General features: G+C 35.5%; 2 protein-coding genes across 2 annotated transcripts in view; one reads left to right on the forward strand and one right to left on the reverse strand.

Moving 5' to 3' along the window:
- Positions 1-11,935, forward strand: part of LOC141398274 (uncharacterized) — a 33,996-nt gene extending 22,061 nt beyond the window's left edge. The window contains exons 9-16 of the mRNA XM_073975555.1: positions 350-565; positions 7,490-7,628; positions 7,687-7,794; positions 7,866-7,970; positions 10,738-11,145; positions 11,208-11,328; positions 11,401-11,670; positions 11,738-11,935. Of these exons, the coding sequence (XP_073831656.1) occupies positions 350-565; positions 7,490-7,628; positions 7,687-7,794; positions 7,866-7,970; positions 10,738-11,145; positions 11,208-11,328; positions 11,401-11,670; positions 11,738-11,901 (1,531 nt within the window). The 3' untranslated portion in view covers positions 11,902-11,935. The remainder of the gene's footprint in view (positions 1-349; positions 566-7,489; positions 7,629-7,686; positions 7,795-7,865; positions 7,971-10,737; positions 11,146-11,207; positions 11,329-11,400; positions 11,671-11,737) is intronic.
- A 4,366-nt stretch (positions 11,936-16,301) lies between these two features.
- On the reverse strand, positions 16,302-26,871 carry LOC141398276 (probable cytochrome P450 28d1). The gene is made up of 8 exons (XM_073975557.1): positions 26,684-26,871; positions 26,465-26,603; positions 19,361-19,492; positions 19,192-19,299; positions 18,705-19,124; positions 18,517-18,634; positions 16,532-16,795; positions 16,302-16,468 (listed from the first exon to the last, which is right to left on the reverse strand). Exons 1-8 carry the CDS (start codon positions 26,869-26,871, stop codon positions 16,302-16,304), a joined length of 1,536 nt encoding a protein of 511 aa, XP_073831658.1.
- Positions 26,872-27,265: the final 394 nt, after the last annotated feature.

Genomic DNA, 27,265 nt, shown 5'->3' on the forward strand with positions numbered 1-27,265 from the left:
TATAGCTATTTGGTGCTTTTGCGCCTAATACACTCAAATAGTTTTGTTATTACAACGCTATTGTAATTGTCCGACCAATCATTAAATGCAATTCATATAAATAAATTCCTTTCCCCTCTTTGCAAGACATATGTATGTATGTATGTACGCATGTATGTATGTGCTGCAATACTGAGCACTTGTTGCTCATCACTGATAGGCAGTACAAGAAGATAACAAACCTCAGCTATGATACTAGGCTTGAAATGTAAACATTTAATTTCAGTTTTTAGTCAACGACCGATGGAAACGGACAATAAATAGATCGGGGAAATAAAACATCGGAATAAATAAAAAATAAACATTTTTCTCAAACTGAAACATTGTGTGCGGAAATGATGCTCTTAATAACGCTCTGGCTAATGGCAGCCGCTAGCGGCTTGTTCTACATATTTTTGCGTTGGAATTTCAACTATTGGTGGTATTCAGAAGTAAATGGGCCAAAGCCTGAAATTTTCTTTGGAAATTTACCCAGTGCTGTAACGAAAAAACGTCATGTGGTCTACGATATGTGTGATATTTATAAGTATGTCCGTATGTGTGTGTATAATAACGGTGTGTGGAAGTTCTAATAGTGAAAAGGGTTGAATTACATACATATGTATATCCCTAAGTGAATTTGAACCCACTCGGATGGTTAATAACTGATGCAAATTTTTTTCGACATAGACCATTCAGTTGAATAACTTTCAATTGCTTTTAATTAGGCTCATAGAATATGAATCGATTGAATGAGTTGAGTGAGAACCTGGACCTATGTCCCCACTTTTTGGCGGAACAGCTTCATGGTCAATGAAACTCCAAATGGCAATTTACAGCCAATTCGGGCCGAAAATGTAGATAAAAACTTCAAAATACATGAAATCGGGAGGTACCTTTATAGGGGGGCTATACCAAAACCTAGACCTATGTCCACAATTTTTCGTGCAGTATGTTTCTGACTATTGGGAACTTTAATTACCAAATTACCGCCAATTCGGGCCGAAAATGTGGATAAAACTTCAAAATACCTGAAATCGGGAGGTACCGTTATATGGGGGCTTTACCAAACCTGAACCTATGTCCACAATTTTTCGTGCATAATGTTTATGACTACTAAGAACCGTAAATACCAAAGTACAGCCAATTCGAGCCAAAAATTTAGATAAATGCTTCAAAACACCTAAAATCGGGTAGTACCGCTATATGGGGGTTATAGGAAAAACTAGGCCCATATTAATATTAATTTTTTTGGGAAGAAATTTCAACAATTTCGATAGGAAAATGTGGCAAAACTTTCAAAATAATGGGGGCTATATCAAATCGTGGATCTTTACCGATCATTCTCAGCAAAAAATGTTGTGCAACCAACGAAAACGAAATACCACATCAATCGGGAAGAATGGTCTTAAATCAAAACATAGACCTATATCGACAATTCCTGACAGGAATGCTGTATATCCCCAGTGAAGACTATATAACGAATTTTACTCATTTCTGTAGAATAATGCGTCTAAAACCTTGAAAATGCCGCAAATCGGCAGGTACCTATTATAAGGGCTATATCAAAACATGGACCTTTACTGATAATTCTTTACAGGAATGCAGTACATCCCCAACGAAGACAACATATCAAATTTTACATATTCCTGTGGGAAAATCGAAAATCGAAGCTACCTTTTGTGGGACTATATCAAAACGTGGACCTGTACTAAGAAATTTTCGGAGGAATATTTTTTGTTTCAAAAAGACTAAATAGCTAATTTCAGTCATTTCGATGAGATAATATGGCCACAACCTTCAAATTACCGAAAATCGGGACGTGCCGTTCAATCTGGGCTTTATGAAGGCGTGGACCTATACCGACAAACTTCTGGTGAACACTTAGAAGACTATGTACCAAACTTCAACCATTTCGGAGTAATATTGAGAGCACAACCTGCAAAATACTGAAAATCGGTTGGTACCGTTCTAAGGGGCTATATAAAGTCGTGGATCTTTACTCAAAAATTTCAGGTGGAAAGTTTCGTACACTCAACGAAGACTGAATACAAAATTTCAACCATTTCTGTGGGTTATTGAGACCATAACCCTAAAAATACCGAAAATCGGGAGGTAGTGTTCTATGGGGGCTATATGAAGTCGTAGACTTCTACCCACAAATTTCAGGTAGAAAGTTTCATACCCCCAGCGAAGATTAAATACTAAATTTCAGCCATTTCAGTGAGATAATGAGGCTAATACCTCCATAATACCAAACATTTTTATGTACCGTTCTGTGGGGGCTATATGAAGGCGTGGACCGATATAGCCCATTTTCAATACCAAACATCCTAGAAGTAGAAGAAACTTCTATACCAAATTATAGAGCTCTATCTGAAAAAATTGTGCGCTGTATCTTAAATTCAACGGACAGGCAGACGGACGGACGGACATGGTTATATCCATTTAGAGTTTTACCCTGATCAAGAATATATATACTTTATAGGGTCTCCGACGAATATTTCGATGTGTTACAAATGGAATGATAAATTTTATTATACCCTCCATATTAAAATTCCAAATTCATCTATGGGGCTATATTAAAACATGCATCTACACCAAAAATTCTCTGTAGGAACGTTGTATTGCCATATCTAAAACCAAATATGAATTTTCAATACTGACAAATTTCTGGAGAACCATTGTGTGGCCACAAAGACGAATAAATACGAATTTTCAACCATTTCCGTATGAGAATGATTCTAAAATCTTTAAAATTTCGAAAGTTGGGAGGTCATGTTCTTTGGTGGCTATATGAAAACGTGGACCTCTACCGACAAATTTCTGGGGGAAAATTTATTGCTCCCAACGAAAACTGAATACGAATTTTCAACTATTTCTGTGTGATATTGAAGCTTGATCCTTGAATATACCGAGAATCGGACAGTACCGTTCTATGGATGCTATATCAAAACGTGAACTTTTGCTGTCCAATTTATGATGGAAACATTTTGTAGCCCCAAGGAACACAAAATTCTAAGATGTATCCATTTCTGTAGTATAATGCCGCTAAAACCTTGGCAACACAAAAAATCGGGCTATGCCGTTCCATGGGAGCTATATCAAAACGTGGACCTGTACCAACAAATTTCTGCGAGACTGTTTTATATCCTCACAGAAATCTATATACTAAAATATTTAGCCACTTCGGTATGATAATAAAGCTTATACCGTGAAAATACCGAAAATCAGACGGTGCCGTTCTATGGGTTCTACTATATGAAGACGTGGACCTATACCGAAAAATTTTCAAGTGGCTAGTTTTATACACCCAACGAGGACTAAATGTATATAAATAAAAATCAAATGTCGTTCGTTGGTAATGGCATCAGTTGAGAACGGCTGGAATGATTTCGATAATTCTTTCTGTAAAATGTTCGCCATAACCCGACTTGGGTTTTTATGCAAAGAAAATTTGACTTGTGTCAATTTTCAATTTTCATCATTTCTACAAAAACTACTAAACCGATTTTCCTGAAATTTCCAGGGCATGTACAGGGATGGCCCCCGGTTAAAACAGGCTACAAATTTAGTTGAATTTCGGAAGGGGCGGGGAGCTTCCCCTATACCATATTTTTTAAAAATGTTATATTTACAATAATTACGAATGTATATATCCCTTGGTCCGAAATGCTATATATTTGTAGACGAATTTCGGGGCCTATTGTTTTATAACCGCTATATTTGCTGAACTTATGAGTCCATCGGGTTGCAAATTAATTTTCGAGCCATGAAAAACTAAAACATATAAGTCCCAATAAGCGGGATAAAGACAGGGACATACGAGTACATGGACGATAATAGATCCTAAAAAGCATAATTATAATAATAATTGTTCCACAAACATCCCATACGGGACAAGGGACACTTCTCTCATATCAATGAGTGCACCCCGATTCATATTAGCTCAATGATATGGGACCTACTGTTTATTGCCGAGTCCGAACGGCGTGTCTTAAGACACCACTTGTAGAGAAGTTTTAAGCATAAATTGTCGAAAAAACCCGACAAAGTCCGTAAGAGGGTATAGGGAAAGGTTGCAGACGAAATCTGTTGATAAATTTAAAATCCTTCTCGGTTTGACAATGGACCGAAGAAGTGAGGTAGAAAATACCTGTTTTGAATTGTCAAGCATAAAGTCGATAAGGAGTTGTCATTAAAAATCATTACGACGGGCCAGCAACGAGTACCAGGGTCTAAGGGTATCGAATATATACGACCGATGAATATCCGCGTTCATAACCACTGAACCCAGATCAGAGAGCTGTCCATTCCCTCAGATCCATTCCCTCATCACGGTAGTAGCAGCTTGCTACATACCTGCTGGTCGAATAGCTGAAATAAAACCAAATTTCTCAGCAGAGACGACGGACCAGCAAATGAGCGCGATGAGCTTTGTCGTACGAACCCTGAAGACGCAAGAGTTAGAGAATATACTCTTGAAGTCAACAGGCGAGTAGTCGAACATAAGCGGGTAATGTTACTAGACCACCTGAAGCAATGCAGCATTGATACAGGTAGAGACATTTTCATAATATTTTTGTTCTACAGATAACTAATCAGCTTTCCGATGTATTAAAATCATTTGAATTCTAAGACGATCTAGTCATGTCCGTCCGTCTGTTTGTTGTAATCACTCTAGAGTCCGATTTAAGGTATTTTGAGGCTTTTAGCTACATTTTCTGACCGAATTAGCTAAAATTTGACATTTTTCCCAATGACCAAAACACTTCTCCACTAAAAATTATTATTATAATTAGGTCCACATTTTGATGTAGCCCTCATATAACGGTACCGCCGGATTTCAAGTATTTTGACGTTTTTAGCTACATTTGCAGACCGAATTAGCTATAATTTGTCATTTAGGGTTCCCAGTGATCAAGAAACTTCTCCAACAAAAATTATGGAAATAGGTCAATGTTTTATTGTAGCCCTCATATAACGGTACCGACCGACCGATCAGAATATTTTATGGTGGAGGGTATAAAAAGTTCTGCCCTGCCGAAAGTGCCGTTTTTTTTACTTGTTCTCAAAAAAATCTTTTTTTTTCTAATATTAAAATAATATTTGGGGTACTCTTATAAAAACTCATATATTAAATATTAAAAAAAAAAACATGTCCATTTGTGTAAAAAAGTTATAATTTATATGGGAAACGGTATGGAAACAAGTAAAAAAGTATCAGTCGGCTTTGCCGACAGAGATATACCCTCAGCCTGTGTGGATTTAAATACCTTTTCCGACAAAAAAACTTGTGTTTGTAGGTTTTTTTTTTTTAATTTTGGGCGTATGAACCGACAAAACACATTTGAACATAAACTAAGTTTGGACAAAATATTTAGAGATTCAAAGTTTGGACCATATCGGTAGCTACGTTTATGAGATACCGCGCTTACGATTTTAGCGAAGTCAAGTATTTTGACGTTTTTAGCTACATTTGCAGACCAAATTAGCTATAATTTGTCATTTAGGGTTCCCAGTGATCAAGAAACTTCTCCAACAAAAATTATGAAAATAGGTCAATGTTTTATTGTAGCCCTCATATAACGGTACCGACCGATCAGAATATTTCAGGGTAGAGGGTATAAAAAGTTCTGCCCTGCCGAACGTGCCGTTTTTTTTACTTGTTCTCAAAAAAATCTTTTTTTTTTCTAATATTAAAATAATATTTGGGGTACTCTTATAAAAACTCATATATTAAATATTAAAAAAAAAACATGTCCATTTGTGTAAAAAAGCTATAATTTATATGGGAAACGGTATGGAAACAAGTAAAAAAGTATCAGTCGGCTTTGCCGACAGAGATATACCCTCAGCCTGTGTGGATTTAAATACCTTTTCCGACAAAAAAAAACTTGTGTTTGTAGGTTTTTTTTTTTAATTTTGGGCGTATGAACCGACAAAACACATTTGAACATAAACTAAGTTTGGACAAAATATTTAGAGATTCAAAGTTTGGACCATATCGGTAGCTACGTTTATGAGATACCGCGCTTACGATTTTAGCGAATATTTTCGAACTTTTGTGGGGGAGGTAAAGGAAGGAGTGGACCTATAAGGCTTATAGTATAAGCACCACCTTCAAATTTCATATAATATTCGAAGAAATATTACTATATCCAAATTGTGGATGAACGCATTATTCGGTTCGAGCTCTCCAGCCACAACATATGGTATAAGTTGCTTCAATAAAAATCAAAGTGATTCGGGAGCAGGTCTTAAAATGAATTTATCCGAAATTTTGTGTAGGAGGTACCCGAAGATGTGGACAAATGTAGTCCATATTCGAACCTGACGTATATCTGGTAGATATATTAAGATGAGTAAAGTATGGACCAAATCGGTCACTCCCTTCAAGATTTATTGTGCGCGAGAGCAGGTCCTAAACTGAACTTTTCCGAAATTGTGTGTGGGAGGGACCCGAAAGAGTGGACCGATTGAGTCCATATTGGAACCTCGTCTAAGTCTGGTAGAAATTTCACGATGTGCAAAATATGGACCAAATCGGTTTCTCCCTTCAGGAGTTATCGTGCCCACAAATTTTCCGAACATTTTCAAACTTTTGTGGGGGAGGTACCGGAAGGAGTGGACCGATATAACCCATCTTCGAACATAAACTAAGTTTGGACAAAATATTACGAAAGCCAAATTTTTGACCGAATCGGTTTATCCGTTCGAGAGTTATCGTGCGCTCCGCGACGGACATGGCTTTATCAATTCCAAATTGTCTGAAACAAATTTCGTCAAAAATTAATTGGGTTCTAAAACCATTATTTTGATTAGGCACATTTTGCCCGTATGAAAGTGTATATAAGCTCGTTAGCATAAATGCTGAGGGTATAAAAAACACACATTTTTACACATGTAATTTCAAACCATTTATAAAAGTGTTAAACGAACGGAACGGGACTTGTACAAAAGTATATATGGACAAAAAGAGGACACTCTCAGGCATCATTCTGTGAAAACGAAACTTTGTTCCAAACTGTTCACTAAAAGATCTAGTTCACCAAATATGAAATTTCACTAAAATTTAGTACCTGAGGAAAAATAAAATAGCTCAATTCTTGTAAACGGTAGCTTTCACTGTTATTTGCGACAATATCAGATGTAGGAAATAGTTTTCAAGGCGCTGACCGACAGCGCTTGGGGTTATGACAAAGGAAAGTTGTAGACCTCTTAAAAAGCAATGGACCGGACTGTGGTAAGCTACGCTGTTCCTGTGTGGTGTGCAATATGATCTGATGTAGACGAAACGAGTCTGGTAGGATATGTAATATCTATAGAACATATGTGAGTTGAAGACCCGACGGATATGATTGGGGGTACTACCTATTTCATCTTAACAATTCTTTAAATTATTAATTTAGATTTGGAAATTTGATTAGATTTAATTGAATTACAAAATTATTAATATTAATCGTTGCAGTACCTATAAATATACAGATGATTTTGTTGGAATTTTTAAAAATCGTACACCACAATTGTTTATAATAAATCCAGAGTTGGTAAGGCGAATATATATTCAGGATTTTAAACACTTTCACGATAATGAAAGTTCTGTTATGGTAAATATTGTAATCAAAACAAAAATACCTGGATCTATCTCCCCTTTTCTTGTTTCAGATTGATGAAAAGACGGACTTTCTCTTTGCCAATAATCCCTTTGTAACCGGAGGAGAAAAATGGAAACAGCGTAGATCGGAAATAATTCCAGGGCTTACATTAAGTCGAGTAAAACAATATCAGCATCTGCATACATATGCATGAATGTGAAAAAATTTAATTTTCGAATTAATTTTCAGATCAAATCTATGTTTCCCATAACTCTGGAAATCTGTAAGCGTATGACAGATTACATAGAAATGGAGTTGAAAGTACCGTCTAGTGATGGTATGGATGCAAAGGATGTAAGTTTATAAAATTAACAAGTAAGGACGATATTTAGTTCGGCCGAGCCGAACAGAACTAAAATATTTTGAACTAAAATGGAATAATTCGTTGAATTTTTGGAGCAAAATTTGTTCTACCACGGATACCCCAGGTGCCTAAATATGGTAAAAAAGGTATTAAAATACATTAAATCTGTAGGTACTGTTATATGGGGGATATATCAAAACGTGGACCTATCTTGGTAATTTTTAGTGGAGAAGTTTTTTTGGTATTGGGATCCTCAAATATCAAATTTCAGCTAGTTCGATGAGAAAATTTAGCTAAATTGCCAAGATAGGTCCTCGTTTTGGTATAGCCTCCCATATAACGACACCTCCGGATTTTAGATATTTAGAAGATTTTAACTTCTTTTTTGTCCGACTTAGAAGTAATTTGACATTTGAGGTTCCCTGTGGTCGCAAAACATTTCCATCATAAATTGTCAACATAGGTTTATTATTTTTTATTATAACGCCGGTATAACCACACCTATGGATTATTTTTTTTTTGACAGATGTAACGGCAATTTGACATTTGAGGTTCCCAGTGGTCAAAAAAATTCCCCACTAAGAATTATTAATATAGGTCCATGTTTTGGTATATCCCCAATATATCGGTACCATCCGATTTTCGATATATTGGGGATTTTAGCTAATTTTTTTGTCCGAACTACCTGCAAATGACCTTTTGAGGTTCGCTGTGATCACAAAACATCCCCGTCAAAAATTGTCAACATAGGTCCATGTTTTGGTATAGCCCCCAGATAACGGTGCCTCCCGATTTCTGATATTTTGAAGATATTGGCCACATTTTTTATCCAAATAGCGGTAATTTGACTTTTGAGGTTGACAGTTGTCACAAAACTTTTCCAACAAAAATTGTCAATATAGGTCCATGTTTTGGAATAGCCCCCATAAAACGGTACTTCCCGATTTTCGGTATTTTGAGGCTTTTATCTCCATTTTTGACCGAACTAGCGGTAATTTGACATTTGATGTTTCCACTCATATCAATATGAGTTCATGGTTTGTTATAGAGTCACAAAACTTCTCCACCAAAAATTATTAATATCGGCCTTTGTTTTGGTATAGCCCCCATATAACGATATCTCCCGATTGTCGGTATTTTGGGGATTTTTGGTACATTTTTGACCGTACTACCTGTAATTTATTATTTAAAGTTCCCAAGACTTCCCCACCAAAAATTATAAATATAGATCCATGTTTTGCTATAGCCCCAATATCGACAATTTTAGGTATTTTGAAGATTTTAACTAAATTTTTTGATCACACTACCTGTAATTTGATATTTGAGGTTCCTAGTAGTCACAAGACTTCTTCACCAAAAATTGTTAATATAGGTCCATGTTTTGGCATAGCCCCCATGTAATGGTACCTTCCGAGTGGTCACAAAAATTTTTCCATTAAGAATTATTAATATAGTCTATGTTTTGGTATGACCCCAACATAACGGTATCTTTCGATTTTCGATATTTTGAGGATTTTAGCTAAATTTTTTACCGAACTACCTGTATTTTAACATATGAGGTTCGCTATGGTCACAAAGCATATCCGCCAAAAATTGTCAATATAGGTCCATGTTTTAGTACAACCCCCATGTAACGGTACCTCCCGATTTCAGAGGATTTTAGCTACAATTTTTAATCGAACTACCTGCATCTACCTGCATATCTGCACCAAAAATGGTCAGCATAGGCACACGTTTTGGTATAGCCACCATATTAGGGTACCTCCCGATTTTTGGTATTTTGACGATTTAACTACATTTTTAGGCGAACTACCGGGAATTTAACATTTGAGATTCCGTGTGTTCTAAAATTGTCAATATAGGCCCATGTTTTGGTATAGCTCCACCCCTATAACGGTACCTCCCGGTTTGTGATATTTTGAGAATTTTACCTACACATTTTAACCGAATTTTCTCTTATATCCATTTGAGGTTCTCTGTGGTCACAAAAATTCTCCACCAAAAATTGTCACAACACCTCTTTACTGAGAATTGTCAATGTAGGTTCATCTTTTGGTATATCCCCAATATAAAGTTACTTCCCGATTTTAGGCGTGTGGAGAAGTTTATCTACATTTATTGACTGAACTATCTGTAATTCGACATTTAAGGGCCTCAGTAGTCACGAAACTTCTACACCGAAATTTGTCAACATATCGCTCATTTACTCAAAGAATGACACATCTCAAAAAATTGAGTTTCGAGAAAAACGCGTTTCAAGATCAAACTTGATTTGAAGTGTCTTAGTGCTTCATAAATCCAAAAACCGTTTTGTTGAATTATGCCAAACTCGTAGTTAATGAGCTCTAACTTGTTGAGTTTTAGACATATCAGCTTGAAAATTTGACACCAGATGCAATAGAAAGAAGTCGTAGAAAAAATAGAAATTGCTAACTCAGAAAACGCATTTTTTGAGTTTTGCCAGTCTTTGAGTAAATGAGGGATATATCCACACTTGGATATAGCCCCATACAAAGGTGCCGCCCGATTGAAGACATTTTTACATGCATTTACCTTATTTAGGCACTTGAGGTATAAGTGGTCACAAAATATCTCCACCTAAAATTATAAACAGGAAAGGAAATAATTATTCCATTTTAGTTTAGAATATCTTATGGTGGTGAGTATAAAAGTTCGGCCCGCCCGAAGGTAACGCCTTTTTACTTGTTATTTCTATTTCTATATAACTATTTCAAAAATGTCTTTACTTCTTTCCAGTTAACATCTCGTTTTATGATCGATGTAATAGCTGACATTGTCATGGGCTTACAAAGTGATAGCTTTAAGGATGTGAAGTCTCCACTGCTAGTGAAAACACACGAAATGTTTCGATTTTCTCCGGTATATATGATCCTAGTAGGTCTATTACCCAGCATTGCTAAGATTAAGAAAGTTCGTTCTATAAGTAAAGAATTTGAAAACTATTTTGTTGAACTGATGAAGAAAACCATTGAAATGCGACAATCTCAGGCCGAAGCTAAAGGCAGGGTGGATTTTCTAAATTACCTTCTGCAATTGCAAGAAAAGAAAAATCTCACACACATGGAATTGTGCGCTCATGCCATGACATTTATATTGGATGGGTTTGAGACGGTATCTTCGACATTGGCTCACACTTTACTATTGGTAATTGTTATTGATTGATTTCGATTTTTGATATTTTGCCCATTATAAATTTGGTTTTGCAGTTGGCCCGTCATCCTCAAGCTCAGCAAAAATTACGCAAGGAATTTGAAGAAAATTTGTCTGCGGGAAATCGAGATTTTAATACAATTCATGAACTGCCCTATTTGAGTGCATGTATACTTGGTAATAACTATTGGCGTAAGGCGTAAAAAATAAAGTCCCACTAATTTAGTTTCTTTCAATTTTATTTTGCAGAATCTCTACGTTTGTTTCCTGTAGATTTATTTTCACGAAAACTTTGCACTGAACCCATTGTGTTGACAAATAAAAATGGCAAATCATTCAAAGTTCCCCGTGGTATGTTGGTCATAATACCAAAATATCCCATAATGATGGACAGCGACCACTATGAAGATGCGCTGGAATTTCACCCGGAACGATTTCTAGAAGAAAATGGTGGAGTTAAAAAGTATCTCAACAAAGGTGTCTATTGGTGTTATGGTGATGGTCCGAGAATATGTTTGGGTAAGTAAAATGAAGAGGTGAGCAAACATATGGGAATGAATTTAAATTGATTTCTCCTTATTTTCAGGTGTTACCTTTGGTTTTGTGCAGATTAAAGCAGCCTTGGTGGAACTATTAACGAAATTTCGTGTCAAACCAAATCCCAAAACTCGCACCGATTATGCCCTGGATCCCGTACATTTCGTGGCTCATCTCGATGGTGGCATATATTTAGATTTTGAATTACTATAAGTTAGATCTCATTTTCGCTATTCCACGCTAATTAATTGATTTACGCATTTGGAGCAATTAATGAATAAAGATCATGTTATAAGTCCTTCTTTAATTTTTATTTTTTTTTTATGCTCTTATAACTTGAAGGTTAATAGTTATTTGCTGGCAGAAGTGACTTAAATGTAGGTGAAACCCTATTTGTGGTAATTTGGGACGTTTTGGGATAGATATTTTGGAGTTTAATTAAAGCATGTAAAAAATCGATAAGTTCCGCCGGAGGAAAAGTTGTGTGACTGCAGGGAAACTACCGGTAGTTCCGTCAAACAATATAGCTAAGACCTTCAAATAACCGAAAATCGGGAGGTGCCGTTATATGTGGGCTATACCAAAACATGGACTAATGTTGCATATTTTTTTGGGGAACTGTTGTGATCACTAAGATCCTCATATGTCAAATTACAGGTAGTTAGGTTAAAAATGTTAGCTAAAATTCTCAAAATATCCGGAATTCGGGAGGTACTGTTATATGTAGGCATCGGATTTTTGCATATTTTTAAAAATTATAATGCAAATAATTCGTTTATTAAACAATAGAAACAGGAGCATTGTACGTATTAATGATTATTTTCAATATGACATCGAATGTCTGTCATTGGAACCATATAATGGGGGGCTATACCAAAACATGGACTGAAAATACCAAAAATCAAAATACCTACATATTTTGAAAATTTTCTTTAGGGAAGTTTTGGGTCTGCGGGGAACCTCAAATGCAAAATTAATTGTAAATTAGTCACAAAATGTAAATGAAACCCTAAAACTACCAAAAATCGGCAGATATCGTTATATGGCAATATACCAAAACATGGACCTATGTCCATAATTTTTGGTGCTATTCCAAATCATGGTGGAGAAGTTTATTGACCTGAAGGAACCCTAAATGCCCAATTACATCCAATTTGGGCAGAAAATGTAGACAACAAAAAATCAAAAATCTAGTCTAATCTCGATAATTGTGAAACCTCCGAAAATTCTGGTGTCCGGATTATCGAGAATTATCCCAAATACCGAATAGAAAGAAAACAAATGATTTTCATTGATGAAGTTCCTTATAGTAGGCGCATAATAATAATTTGTGTGCCCTCCGGCATAATATGTAGGTTATAATTAAAATTGTCATTCCGTTTGTTATACTTTGAAATATTAGTTGGAAACCCTATAAAGAATTGATGATGAACAAAAAATATGATAAAATTTTCCCCTAAACTGTATGTAACAGATCACAAACAACAACAACAAATTGCAATCAATTCCATCGACAACGCACAATTTGCATATCGTCGTTTATATGTCTGTACGTATGTTTATTGATCTTCATTTGATCGTACGCCCACGCAATGATGTGTACATAAGTTAATATGTAACATGCCTATGTAGTGCTAGGCCTCTGTCAGATGCTGCTTTCAAATTAGCTTAATTCTGTCGTTCTTCCCTGTCTTTCTTTAACGTTACTAATGTTCTTACTATACATACAATATGTACATATTTATCATTGACTCAGTCCATGCAAAACAATAGCTGTAACCATTTTTAATATGTTTCAAATAATCACTTTAACTTCGCCCTTAGTAACAAAAAGGTTGTAATAAAATAAGCATCGCGAATAAAGTCTAATTTACTTTATGATTTAATAAACTTTGTTTTATTTCTAATCAAGTATATATATTCTTGATCAGCATAAAGTTTTAAGTCGATATAACCATCGCTGTCTCTCCGTTCGCCTGTTGAAATCAAGATACAGCTCACAATTTTGAAGATAGAACTTTATAATTGGGCTATATCGGTCCACGTTTTGATATAGCTCCCATAGTACCGAAATAACCATGTCCGTCTGTCTGTTGAAATCAAGATACAGCTCGCAATTTTTAAGATAGAGTCCAATAATTTGGTATAGAAGTTTAAATTACTCCTTGGATGTTCAGAAAATGGAAAGGTCCATCGGTCCACGTTGTGTTATAGCCGCCATTGAACTGTACCTCCCGATTTCGGGATTTAGAAGGTTTTAGCCTCTTTATAACATCGAAATGTCTGAAATTTTGTATTTAGCCTTCGTTGGGGGTATAACATTTTTCATTTGAAATTTGTCGGTATAGGTTCCCATTTTCATATTGCCACCATAGAACCGTACGAGGGCTGAACGATAACTATCTGCCTAACAATGAAACCGCGAATATTTACTATAAAAAATAGTTTTATTGGTTTCCTTAGTAGTCTCCAGCATGATTTTTACGCCTTTTTTGCGCTCAAACCAATTGCTGAATCCCTTTTCCCACTCTGATTTAGACACCTCCAAAACATGGTTTTTTACAGCATCTTCTGGCTACGAAAATCGTTGACCACGCCTTTTTTTTCTTGATATGCTGGAATAAAATAAAGTCATTGGATACCCTGTCAGGGCTGGTTTGAATCGATGTGTGAGAGCTCGAATTGTCATGATGCAGAATGATTCGTCTTCTTTTGTTCGTTTTTTGAAATTCTCAGGAGACTTCTGGCAAACAAATTGTAGTGTAAGACTCAGAATTAACCGCCCTAAAATTTTGAAGCCGTATAGTCGCCACAAGGTCAGTTTTGCTGAAGAAACATGCGTCCATTTGCTTTGAAGTGCTTCTTACATGAACAACTTTCGTTGGATTTGGCTCGCTTTCGAAAACCTAAACGGTTTTTTCGGGCTCCTAAGCACAGATCCATGATTCGTAGTCTGTGACGATTTTATAAACGCCATTTGAAGCACAACTATCGTTTTTATTCACAGTTTCTTTGCACCAATCCACAAGAGCCTCCAATTTTTCTGGATATAACGAGAATAATCCATTTTTGCGGTTAGGTGTCCATGCAATATCAAATGTTGGTTGGTGAAGAAATGCGATACTGCATTATCCGTTCACGCACGGCTTAATATTTTGCTGGCACAACGGCCCCCCGACCTTCGTTTTTTGGCTAGTGTCGGCCACGATTGAATTCATTAAACCAGTTTTTCATAGTGCTATAGGATGACCCTTTATCCACATACAAAGATTTAATTTGATCGAAGTTGTGAAAAATGATCGGTCGAAAATGTTCACAAGTAAATACCTTTTTTTGCAAAGTGATTTTTTCAAGTCACTGTAAACAACACAACACAAGGTCGTATGACAAACTGTCTTGAGTACGTATAGCCAAAAAATTGTCAAACTGTGCAAAAAAATTCAAATGGCGCCTGGCAACACGGGATGTTGCCTTGGTCAGATAGTTTTCGTGTAGCCCTCGTACCTCCCGTTTTTCTGTAATTTGAAGGTTGTGGCCTCAATATCCCACTTAAATGAAATTTTGTACTATGTCTTCGTTGGGGACATGCAACTTTCCACTTGAAATTTGTCTGTATAGGTCCACATCTTCATATAGCCCCCAAAGATCGGTAACTCCCGATTTTCAGTATTTTGAAGTTTGTGGCCTCAATATCCCAACGAAATGGCTGAAATTTGGTCTTTAGTCTTCGTTGGGGCTACTAAACGTTCCACCTGAAACTTCGCGGTAAAGGTCAACGTCTTTATATAGCCCCCATAGAACGGCACCTCCTGGTTTTCTGTATTTTCAATGTCCCACCGAAATGGCCGAAATTTGGTATTTTGTATGTAGGTATAGGCCAAATCTTCATATAGCCCCCAAAGAACGGTAACTCCCGATTTTCAGTATTTTGAAGTTTGTGGCCTCAATATCCCAACGAAATGGCTGAAATTTGGTCTTTAGTCTTCGTTGGGGCTACTAAACTTTCCACCTGAAACTTTGCGATGTAGGTCCACGTCTGTATATAGCCCCCATAGAACGGCACCTCCTGGTTTTCTGTATTTTCAATGTCCCACAGAAATGGCCGAAATTTTGTATTTAGTCTTCGTTGGGCGAATAAACCTTTCCACCTAAAATCAGTATAGGGCTACGTCTTCATATAGCTTCCATAGAATGGTATCTCCCCATTTTTCGATAATTTGAGGTTGTGGATTCAATATCTCACCGAAATGGCTGAAATTTAGTATTTAGTCTTCATTCATATTGCCTTTATAGAACCGCACTCACGGAGAAAATTTTAAGTATAAAGTGATTATCATCAGTTAAAATATTATTCGTCATCGTAGATGACGAGCGTAGTAGTTTCTAATAGTTCGGCTCTGCCGAACTTAACGCTATTGTAAAAAAATAAATACATTTTCCTTCGTGATTTGTATGTAGTGTGACTGTCATTTCTTTTAACCGTTCGTTAAATTCTTAAAACAATTACAATCGTAAAGGTAAATATGTACGCTCTTTTCTGTCTTTGCAGTAAAACTAACTCAAAAAGACTCATAAACAATAAAAACAACCATGGTAGGTCCCTTTTAAAAATGTTATTTTATTTTTTTAAATTCTAACCAAATGTCACCCTCAAGTTGAGATTGCAAATGAATGGGATTGAATTGATTATCTCTTCTTGTTCTGGCGTTAACTGTGACTTCAAAGTTGCGAATAATTTCAACTAATGCACCTTTTAATTGTACTAGAGCAAAGTTCACACCTATAATGTAAAATAATTAATATGTTTCTAGGTTATGTAATATACATATTTTTATTTTCTTACCCAAACATGCTCTTGGCCCATTGCTAAATGCCACAAAATATCCTTTGTCTTTGTATCGTTTTAAAACTCCATTTAGAAGTCGTTCCGGTTGAAATGCATTCGGTTGGGCATAATACCCTGAATCGTTTAAAACAGCATGAATCGGTAACATAATTGTTGTTCCTGTAGCTATTTTCAATATTTCACCGTTCTTAGTTTTTAATTCGGCCGGTTTTGTACAAATTCGCATCATAAACGTTGTTGGTGGAAAGATGCGTATTGCCTCTGGAAAGAAAATTAGAATGATGAGAATGTTCACAGAGGATATGTTGGTTACAAGGTGGTTTAAGGCTGGAAATACTTTAAATTAACAAGTAAAAAAGTATCAGTCGGCTTTGCCTACAGAGATATACCCTTAGCCTATGTGAATTGAAACTATCATCTACGGACAAATCGAATATCGGCTACGAACAGACTCTAAACTGCACCTCAACAAAAATGTTGAAGTTTGTGGGAGGTTTCGGAACTTATCCGAAATTTTGTGTGGGAGGTACACGAAGGAGTGGACCGATAGAGTCCATATTGGAACCTAATCTATGTCTGGTAGGAATTTCACGATGTGCAAAGTATGGACTAAATCGATTACTACTTTCAGGAGTTATTATACGCACAAATTTTCCGAACATTTTCGATCTTTTGTGTGGGAGGCACCTGAAGGATATGGCTCATCTTCGAACTTAAACTAAGTTTGGACAAACTATTACCAATGAAAAAATCGATCAAATCCGTTCGAATGTTGTCGTGCGCTCCAGACAGACAGACGAACGGACATAGCTAAATCTACATTTTGCCCGTTAGTATAAATGTTGAGTGTATAATCAAGAATTTTTTTTATACTACGCTGAAGGCCTGTGCATAGCATTCTAGTTTATGTTACATCTGCTAAAAGAATAAAAAAAGTAAAAACCGTTAATGGCGGCTATACCTAAAAATGGACCTATGTGGACGATTTTTGGTGGAGAAGTTTCGTGACCGCTGAAAACCTCAAGTGTCAAATTACAGCTTGTTCGGTTAAATATTGTAGCTAAATTCCTTAACATATCGAAAATCGGGAAGTACCGTTATATGGGGGCTATACCAAAACATGAACCAATGTTGACGATTTTTGGTGGAGTAGTTTCGGGGCCACTGAGAACCACAAGTGTCAAATTACAGCTAGTTCTGTCACAAAAATTAACAAAAATCTCCAAAATACCTTAAATCGGGAGGTACTGTTATATGGGGCTCTACCAAAACGTGGACCTATATTGATAATTTTTTGTAGAGAAGTTTTTTGGTCATTGGGAACATCAAAAGTTAAATTTCAGCTAATTCGGTCAGAAAATGTCGCTGAAATGCTAAAATAACGGCAATCGGGGGTACCGTTATATAGAGGCTTTACCAAAACAGGGTGGAAAAGTTTCGATTTTTGGTGGAGAAGTTTCGGCACCACTGATAACCACAAGTGTCAAATTACAGCTAGTTCTGTCACAAAAATTAACAAAAATCTCCAAAATACCTTAAATCGGATGGTACTGTTATATTGGGACTATAACAAAACGTGGAGCTATCATGATAATTTTTTGTAGAGAAGGTCGTTGAGAACTTCAAATGTTAAAGTACTTTAAATCGGGAGGTAAGTTTATAAGGGGCATATACCAAAATGTTGACCTATCTCCACTTTTTGGTGCAGAAAATATAGCTAAAGTCCTCAAAATACCTTAAATCGAGAGGTACTTTTCAAAATTTTTGGTGGGAACCTTATTGGGAACCTCAAATGTCACATTTCAGCTAGATCGGCCAAAAAATGTGGCGGAGGGTGTAAAAACGACGGAGCAAAATTCGAACTTATGTACGAGTACCAAAGGTCTTTAATAAACTTGGGCCGTAGTAATCATATAGTTGTTCTTGGCGTACGTCATATAAAAGTATAATAATATCACTGCCTATAATATATCTCTGCTTACCATGAATGCATGCATTCAAATACTCCAATTTGGAAATCTTTTCAAAATCATTTCCTTCGCCCAATTGTTCAATTATCTCCTTGAACAACATTCTTTGACGTATTGGATCACGAGCTAACTAAAAGTGCAAAAGAAAAGAAAATAAATATTGTTTAATTTTTTGCTCCCGAAAAAATTTCACAACCCACCAATAAAAGACAATGAGCTAATACTTGAGAAATGGTCACATAACCATCCAAAAGTACACTTATGGCATGTCCAGTTAATTCATTCACTTTTAAATGTTTCTTTTCGTGAAGCTGCAGCAAATAGTTTAAGAAATCCGAACGATTTTTTTGATCTCTCTGTTGTTGCCTCCTCTTGAAGGAATCATGGATTAAGCGTACAAAAAAGGTTTCTATCGATTTTCGCACAAAGCGTAATTTTTTAAATCTCTTTAAAGCCGGTATCAGACCCGTAAGTACCATGTAGACGATATATATAAATGATTGCTCTGCATATGCTTTAGTATTGTAAAATATTTGCGGTGGGTTCTTTTTGGAAAATGTTTCCGCTTTTTGACCCAAAATACTGTCGCTAACAATTTCGCAGGTCAACCGTAAACTGAGCTATAAAATAACAAAATTTTGTTTAGTAATTGTTTTTTATTAATGTGTTTTATTCATGTAAACTCACATCATTGATGTTAAATGTCACCTCCGAGCCAAGCTTCTTATTTTCTTGGTCAATATAGTTTATTAATTTTTTGCAAATTTTTGAAGTCACCGAAAAGCCGGACTTTAGCTGAAATGATGACAAATTTTCAATAAATTAAATTTATTTTTTGCTAGTTTTATCCACTTACCCTAGACACTACCAAACCGGGTACGATTTCAGCTCTTCTTTCCACCCATTCATCTCCTTTCATAGCTGTGAGATTGTTGGCGAATGTGAAATCAGAATTTTCATCAACCTGAAACAAGGGAGGTGCCAATAGTAGTTAAGGCGAAAACAAATTTGAGTTTTAGGTGTGTGGAGATTCATTTGAATATGCACTTTTAAAGTCTGTTATTCGGAAGCTTATTGATAAAAACCAAAAATGTTTTACAATCGATAAATCCGAGTTTCAGCTGCGAACTGTTAACATATTCTATATAGTATGACTAAAATTTTTAAAATGAAATGTTGTATGAGGAATGCCATAATGTCGATGCTGTGTTGGCATCAATGTAGAAAAATGTGTAAAAATGGGTTGAAGCCAACCAGTTTCTTTATTTCCCTTCCGATTTCTAGCTTAACCGTACATTTTATAGGCCTATGCCCAAAGAAAGACTCAACGAATACTCCATGGCCAACATGATACTAGTGTATGATTTTTCGATATATCCACTGCATCCACCTAAAATTGATGCCGACATTTTGAAGCCGGAATTTCGTTTTTTTTTATTTTTTAATAATTTGTACGCTCAACAAGGTATTTTACATCGTTTAATGTATATCTCATGAGTGTGCTTTGTACAGCATCCTAATAATGATACGTGAATTTTCTTAAAAAACCTATTTTTGCGAGTAAAATTTGGTGTCATTAAATTTCCTTTGAACCCCGCGTGAATTTATTTTTTATGCAGCGCATCTAATGAGCCCATTCGCGTTTGAAACCATTCACTAAACGGTGGATAACGAAAATAGGAAAATTTGTAAAAATATATTTTGGCAAATCCGCGTACCAAGCCGCGATTTTTTCGAAATATCTGTATTAATAAAAGAGTAAAGTGATTGACTGACTGATTGATTCATCAACGCCCAGACGGAACGGCTGAAGCTAGAATATGGAAATTTTTACTTATGTACTAAATGGTACTAAAATTGGATTTGGGTTAGCGGATAGAGCTGGAATCCTGAAGTTTGGAATTAGGATTACTGTTGGAGTGTAGGTTTGAGATATGGAGGTAGATTCTGAAATTCGTAATTATGGGTACGAAAAGTTCTAAATGGAACATAATTTGGTACAATTTGTATTTGGTTTAACGGATAATGCTAGAATCCTGAAATTTGGAATTAAGATTGCTATTGGTGTGTAAGATTGAGACACAGAGATAGTTTTAAAAATTCGCACTTATGAGTGCGAAGTTGTACTAAATTTGATACAATTTGGATTTGGAGGAACGGATAGAGCTGAAATCCTGGTATTTGGAATTAAGATAGCTGTTGGAGTGTAGGATTGAGATATGGATATGGAGATATGGATGTAAAGGGATATCGATACGCTCAGAAGGCAAGATGCACATTTAAGTGTGGGGACAAAGCAACCCTCCATGTGCTCTGTTAAATTGTGTATCTATGATTAGGCTAAGTTAGATTAGTTTAAGTAGTTCTTAAGGAAATATTTTTACCCAGCAAAATTTGCGATGGCGTGATTTCATGGCATCTTTTGCATTGTTTCAAACGAAGTCGTGAGAGATCCGATCTTTTCATCAGCATTTGAACCCATACAAAGGAAGTCGTGAAAGATCCGATCTTTTCATCAGCATTTGAACCCACACACACACATACACATTTTTCTAAATATATAAGTTAATTATTTATGATGTTGTCGGAGACTCGAAATCACAACCAACGTTATTAAAACTCTCGTCGTAATGATAATGTCATTGCAAAGAGTTTGTGAAAATGACATGCGAAAGCATTGGTGGAAATGACATGCCAAAGCATTGCTGAAAATGACATGTAAAAGCATTGGTGTAAATGACATCCTTTGGGTCCAAAAATGAATAGCATCTTTTGGGGTCCACGCTCATATAAAATTCATATGTACGGGGTAAATAAAAAATCCGTTTTCATCTTCTCTTCTATTAATGTGAACTTGTCGCTAACGAAGTAGCGGGCACATGCTTGTACATAGATATTGAAAGAGAAATCGAATGCGCACCAACTGATTTTAACTAATTCGCGAATTTCCCTTAATTTTCTTATCGTTATAAGGTATCACTCTAAGCAACTAAGCCTTCGTGATTGTAAACCATATTTCTTGATGAAGTTTTAGCAGAATACATTAATTATTGTATGGGATTTTAGCGAAATAGTTGGAGAACTCCCAAATTTTTTTTCTAATTTTTCTAATCAAACCAAAAAATATATTTGAACAATATTCCAAAAGTAATTTTTCCTCTATTGTTTTGGCTATAATATGTAATTTATATACCCAATCTCTATAAATTTGCTATCATATTTTTCTACGCATTGTCCAGATTTCATAGATATTTATAATTTATTTTAATTTAAAATTTCGTGACGATCCGATCAATATTGCGACCTGTAGCTTGATTACAAAAAATTGAAAAATGGGATGCATTACCGACTTTTGCGATATCTCCGTTGTTTGGCCACCTACCCAAACCTACTTTCCAATAATGTAAAGGATCCTTCCATCGACAGGCTTTCCTTTTGGAATACACCTTCTAGAAGCGGAGATAATCGCATATGAATAAAACGTTGAATTTTCACAACACAAGTCCTGCACCAGAGTTCGTACAAAGCTTAAAAAAATAAATTAAAAATATCTACAGAATCTAGACAATGCGTAGAGCAATATGAAACCAAATTTATACAGATTGGGTATATAAATTGCATTTTATAGCAACAACAAAAGAGAAAAACTTATTATTGGAATATTGTTCCAAATATATTTTTTGCTTTGATTTGAAAAACAGTTGCATCACACAATGCAAAAAACCTTAAAATGAGTAAAAGTCGCGCAGAACAGCGGATGTGCCTCCAGATTCTATTTTTTGTAAAAGACCCATATTATTCGCGTATCTCTGTAATTTATGACATGCTTTTTCGCAAATATTATAATCGCGTTTAAAGGATACCATATATATAAATTTTTTCAAAGAAAATCGCGGCTTACTACGCGTATTTGTCAAAATATATATTTGCAGATTTTCCTTTCTTCAAGGTATATACATATATACACCGTTTTAGTGGATGGATTCGAATTCGAATGAAACAATTAGTTTCCTTTCGTTTATGAGGAAGACTAAATACCAACAGCAATTTCGTTTATATATATATGGGGATTTCTGAGTGAAATCGGACACTTTTTCAATATGAGGTTTTTGATTTCCTTTATTTTTTGCTGTGGCGATGCTGCTGATTAACAAAACATTTTAGTATATTTTCAAATTTTTTTTACTAACGGTTCCAGAGATATCGCGCCTTGAAAAAGTCAAATTCTGTAAAAACTACATGCAAAGAAATACTCATAACTTCTTTAATATTGGTCCAAATGGGACCAACTTTTTTTTGATTTGTACCTATGTTTTTTTGTTAGCTATCGAAAGAAATATTTAAAAGAAAAATGCACAGTGGGCTTCAATGCAATTTTCGGGATTTAATATTTAAAATCAATTTTTAAACATGATTGCACCCTTCGATTTTTTCAAAAAATATTTATGTTAAACTACGTTCAATTACAAAAATTTTAAGCCCCATGTGGTAAGGGGATTCGGAAGATTACTATTTTTTCTGAATTTTTTAAAATTTGTAAAATAGCTATCTTTCGATATCTATATATATATATATGTACCGACAAATTCCTGCAGAATGTTTTTAGACGCAACGAGGGCTAAATACCAAATTTCCGATATTTCGGTAAGATAATGTGGCTAGAACCAACAAATACCAAAAGTCAAGAGGTATGCTTCTATGTGGGATATAGGAAGACGTGGATCTATACTTATAATTCTCTTCTGGAATATTTTATAATCCCATGGAAGACTAAATTACAAATTTCTGTCATTTCGGTGGGATATTAACGTCACAACTTTTAGAATGGCTAAAGGCTATATAAATTTCAAATGGAAAGTTTTATACTCCAAATGAAGACAAAACACCAAATTTCAGCCAGATTGGTGGAATATTGAGGCAACAACCTTTAAATTAGAGGAAAAGTTAAATACCCCACCGAACACCAAATACCAAATTTCAGCGACTTCGATGGAGTATTGCGGCCGTAATCTTCAAAATACCGAAAATCAGGATTTACCGTTCTATGGGGGCTATATTAAGGGGTTACCCCTACTTGTCACTTTCAAAAAATGGGAAAAATTTTATTAGGTTATTTTGAAGTATAGGTTTTATAGAGTATACCACAAAGTAGATCGGAGCAAAATTGGCTGAGATATAACCGTTCAAATTGAAGAATCCGTTGAGTTTTGTGTGTAGAGGCTCAACTTAAAACGCGTTTTTCTCGAAACCCTTTTTTGTAAAAGCGTTTTGCGGCGCCAACGATAGCTCGAAAACGATTTGACCGATCTTCATATGGTTTGGTGAGCTTATTTTATACATAAAAAGCTTTTCTTCAAGTGAGACAGATTTTCTTTAAAAAATTTTTTGCCCGATTTTTGGACAAAAAAACGGAAATTTTTTATCGCTAAAATCGAAATTTTGACTTTGACAGCTCACAATTTTGTTTAAACCCGATTTTTTAAAATTCTGTTTCGCTTTAAGATAAGATTATTACGTTCTTAAAACGCCCACAAAAATCCGTTTTCGAGCTATCGTTGGCACCGCAAAACGCTTTTACAACAAAGGGGTTTGGCAGGTAGCCATTTACCACAAAGCTATGCAACATTTTTCAACAACAAAAATTCCAGAAGTAGTTTAAGATGTGTTCTTTCAGGAAGAAAAACATCTACCTAAAATATTTGTAGTTTCTTTGAAAAAAATCATGAAAAAAGGTTTTTTTGGTTACCCCTTAAGGGGTAACCCCTTAAGGCGAGGACAATTGGAACTATATGAAGGCGTAGACCTATATCGACAAAATTAGAGGGGAAAGCTAAACACCCCCACCGAACACTAAATTACAAATTTCAGTCACATCGATGGATTATTGTGGACATAAGCTTCAAAATACCGAAAATCGGGAGGTACCGTTCTACGGGGGCTATATTAAGGTGTGAACCTGTACCGACAAATATCTGGGTGAAAGTTTTGTATCCCAAAAGAAGACTAAATACCAAATTTCCGTCATTTCGGAGGAATATTGAGGCCACAACTTTCAAAATACCGAAAATCGGGAGGTACAGTTCTAAAGGCAAAAAATTTCATATGGGAAGTTTTATACCCCAAACGAAGGCTAACTACCTAATTTCAGCCATTTCGGTGGAATACTGTGGCCACAACTTTCAAAATACCGAAAATCGGGAGGTACCATTCTATGGGGGCTACAATGAAGGCGTGGACCTATACCGACAAAATTCTGTGGGAAAGTTATATACCGCCAACGGAGACTAAGTACCAAATTTCAGTCATGTCGGTGTGATAATGAAGCTAAAATCTTAAAAATACCGAAAATCCGGTGGTACCGTTATATGGGGGCTATATCAAAATGTGGACCGATATAGCCCATTTGCAATACCAAACATCCTAGGCGTGATAAAAACTTCTATACCAAAATACAAAGCTCTATCTTAATAAATGCGAGCTGTATCTTGATTTCAACAGACGGACGGACAGACGGACATGGTTATATATATATATAATTGTTCCACAACATCCCATAGGGACAAGGGAGACTTCTCTCATATCAATGAGTGCACCCCGATTCATATTAACTCAATGATATGGGACCTACAGTTTATCGCCGAGTCCGAACGGCGTGTCTAAGACACCACTTTTGTAGAGAAGTTTTACATGGCTGAAATACTCAGGAAATGTCGCCGACATTACTGAGACATGGACATGGACATTATGGACATGGTTATATCGACTTAAAATCTTATCCTGATCAAGAATATCTATACTTTATAGGGTCTCCGATGAATATTTCGATGTGTTACAAACGGAATGACAAATTTAAATATACCCTCCATATTATGGTAGAGGGTATAAAAATAGGTTTTTTAAGAAAATTCAAGCATTAAATTGTGGACTTTAGACTCCAATTACTAGGATACTGTAAGGAGCATACTCATGAGACATACATTAAACGACGAAAAATCACGAGTTCTATAATCCTATTATGAGTTTGGAACCTTATCTTTTCCGGATTATTAAAAAATTCAAAAAACCCCGAAATTCCGGCTTTAAAATGTCAGCATCAATTTTAGGTGGATATATCGAAAAATCATACACTAGTATCATGTGGTCCATGTAGTATTCTTTGAGTCTTTCTTTGGGCGGTGGCCTATAAAATGTAAGGTTAAGCCAGAAATCGGAAGGGAATAAAAAAAAACGTGTTGGCTTCAACCCATTTTTACCCATTTTTCTACATTGATGCTTGCACGTAAATTAATTTTAATGGTCGACATTATAGGATACCTTCTAAAACTCTTCATTTTAAAGAACTTCAGTCATACTATATAGAATATGTTAACAGTTCACGAAATCTGAAAGGGTGAAACTCAGATTCATTGATTGTAAAACATTTTTCGTTTTTACCATATGTACTCGATTTTCATCCAAAAACATTGGTCACCATAGCTATACCGGTCCTTCTTTTTGAGGATTTATTTGACGAATACGCAATGGTATTGACATTTGATTCCACCCTATATCAGGTATTTTACGTTTTTAGATCCGACCGAATTAAAAAACTTATCACCCAAAGGTTGTGGACATAGGCATGGAATAGCCTCGATATAGAGGCTCCGCCTGATTTCTGGTATTTCTAATTTTTTAGCTACATTTTTGGCAAAAATTTGATGTAATTGTAGATTAGGATCGCCGGTGGTCAGAAAACTTCCCCACAATAAATTCAAACATTGATAGTTTCGTATCTCGTAGTTGGTAGACCATGCCTAATCCGGCAAAAAAAATGGCACCAATATCTGGTTTGTATTTAAAATGCGTTTTCTTCAAAATCGATATTCGATATGAAAGTGTTTATATCAAAGCGTGTCGCTAAAATTCCCATTAAAACATGTTTTACGAAAACAGATGTATTTTTAACTCGCCTCTAACTTACCATTGTGGAAACTTCATTATCCCGAAAATGTTGAAAATCTTTAACCAATATTTGTTTTATCAAATCAGCATTGGTTATCATCAGCAGTGGTGTCCGGCAATTGTAAATACCCACATAATTATCTGTGTTTTTGTATGTTCTTGTGGAGAAATAAAAAAACATATGTATATTTCAAATACTATGTGAAAACGAGCATTTTAAGACGTGCCTTCCACTCACTCATATATTTCTTGTATATCACAGGCGATATGACGTTTCTGCGTAAATACACTGGGGAAATTGCCCAAAAATGGTCTAGGTTTGGGGCCATTTACACCACGTTTTTTCCAATAGTTAAAATTCCAAGCCAAAAATATGTACAACAGAACTAAATTGAAGAAAATCAACCAGAGTATTGTCGTTATCATGGTTTTTTATGCACTTTATTTAATATAACGCGTTTTGTTTCAAACACACAGACACGCTGTTTCCAGTAACATGCAACAAAAATGACTGGTGCCGGTGTATCAGATTTACTATTATTTTGCGTAGGTCAACTATGTTTATGAGATTTAATAATTGTTTTAAATTAAAAAAAACAGAAATTACATTCAGAGTTACATTTGAATAGGGGTGCGTATTTCATATTAAACCTAAATAAGCACGAAGTCTGAACCATAGCACATGTACAGTAGATGCCCGCATAAATGTTGCAAATGAAATGATGGTGTACATTCAACGTGTTGATTTTAAGCCGCGACAGATCATAGAACATAATTCTGTGTTTGAAACTTTTTTGAAGTAAACTGTAATGTGTTGGAA

The sequence above is a fragment of the Musca autumnalis genome, unplaced genomic scaffold (assembly GCF_047663935.1).
Source record: "Musca autumnalis isolate F117 unplaced genomic scaffold, ASM4766393v1 scaffold_3, whole genome shotgun sequence".
NCBI lineage: Eukaryota > Metazoa > Arthropoda > Insecta > Diptera > Muscidae > Musca > Musca autumnalis.

Bases quoted from the DNA above. Each gene is read 5' to 3' on its own strand.
- LOC141398276 (XM_073975557.1), bottom strand. From the start codon at position 26,871: ATGATAACGACAATACTCTGGTTGATTTTCTTCAATTTAGTTCTGTTG. The intron at 19,125-19,191 runs GTGAGTTTACAT...GTTATTTTATAG, and splicing joins TGACATTTAACATCAATGAT to CTCAGTTTACGGTTGACCTG. The intron at 16,469-16,531 runs GTAAGAAAATAA...TTTACATTATAG, and splicing joins TGGGCCAAGAGCATGTTTGG to GTGTGAACTTTGCTCTAGTA.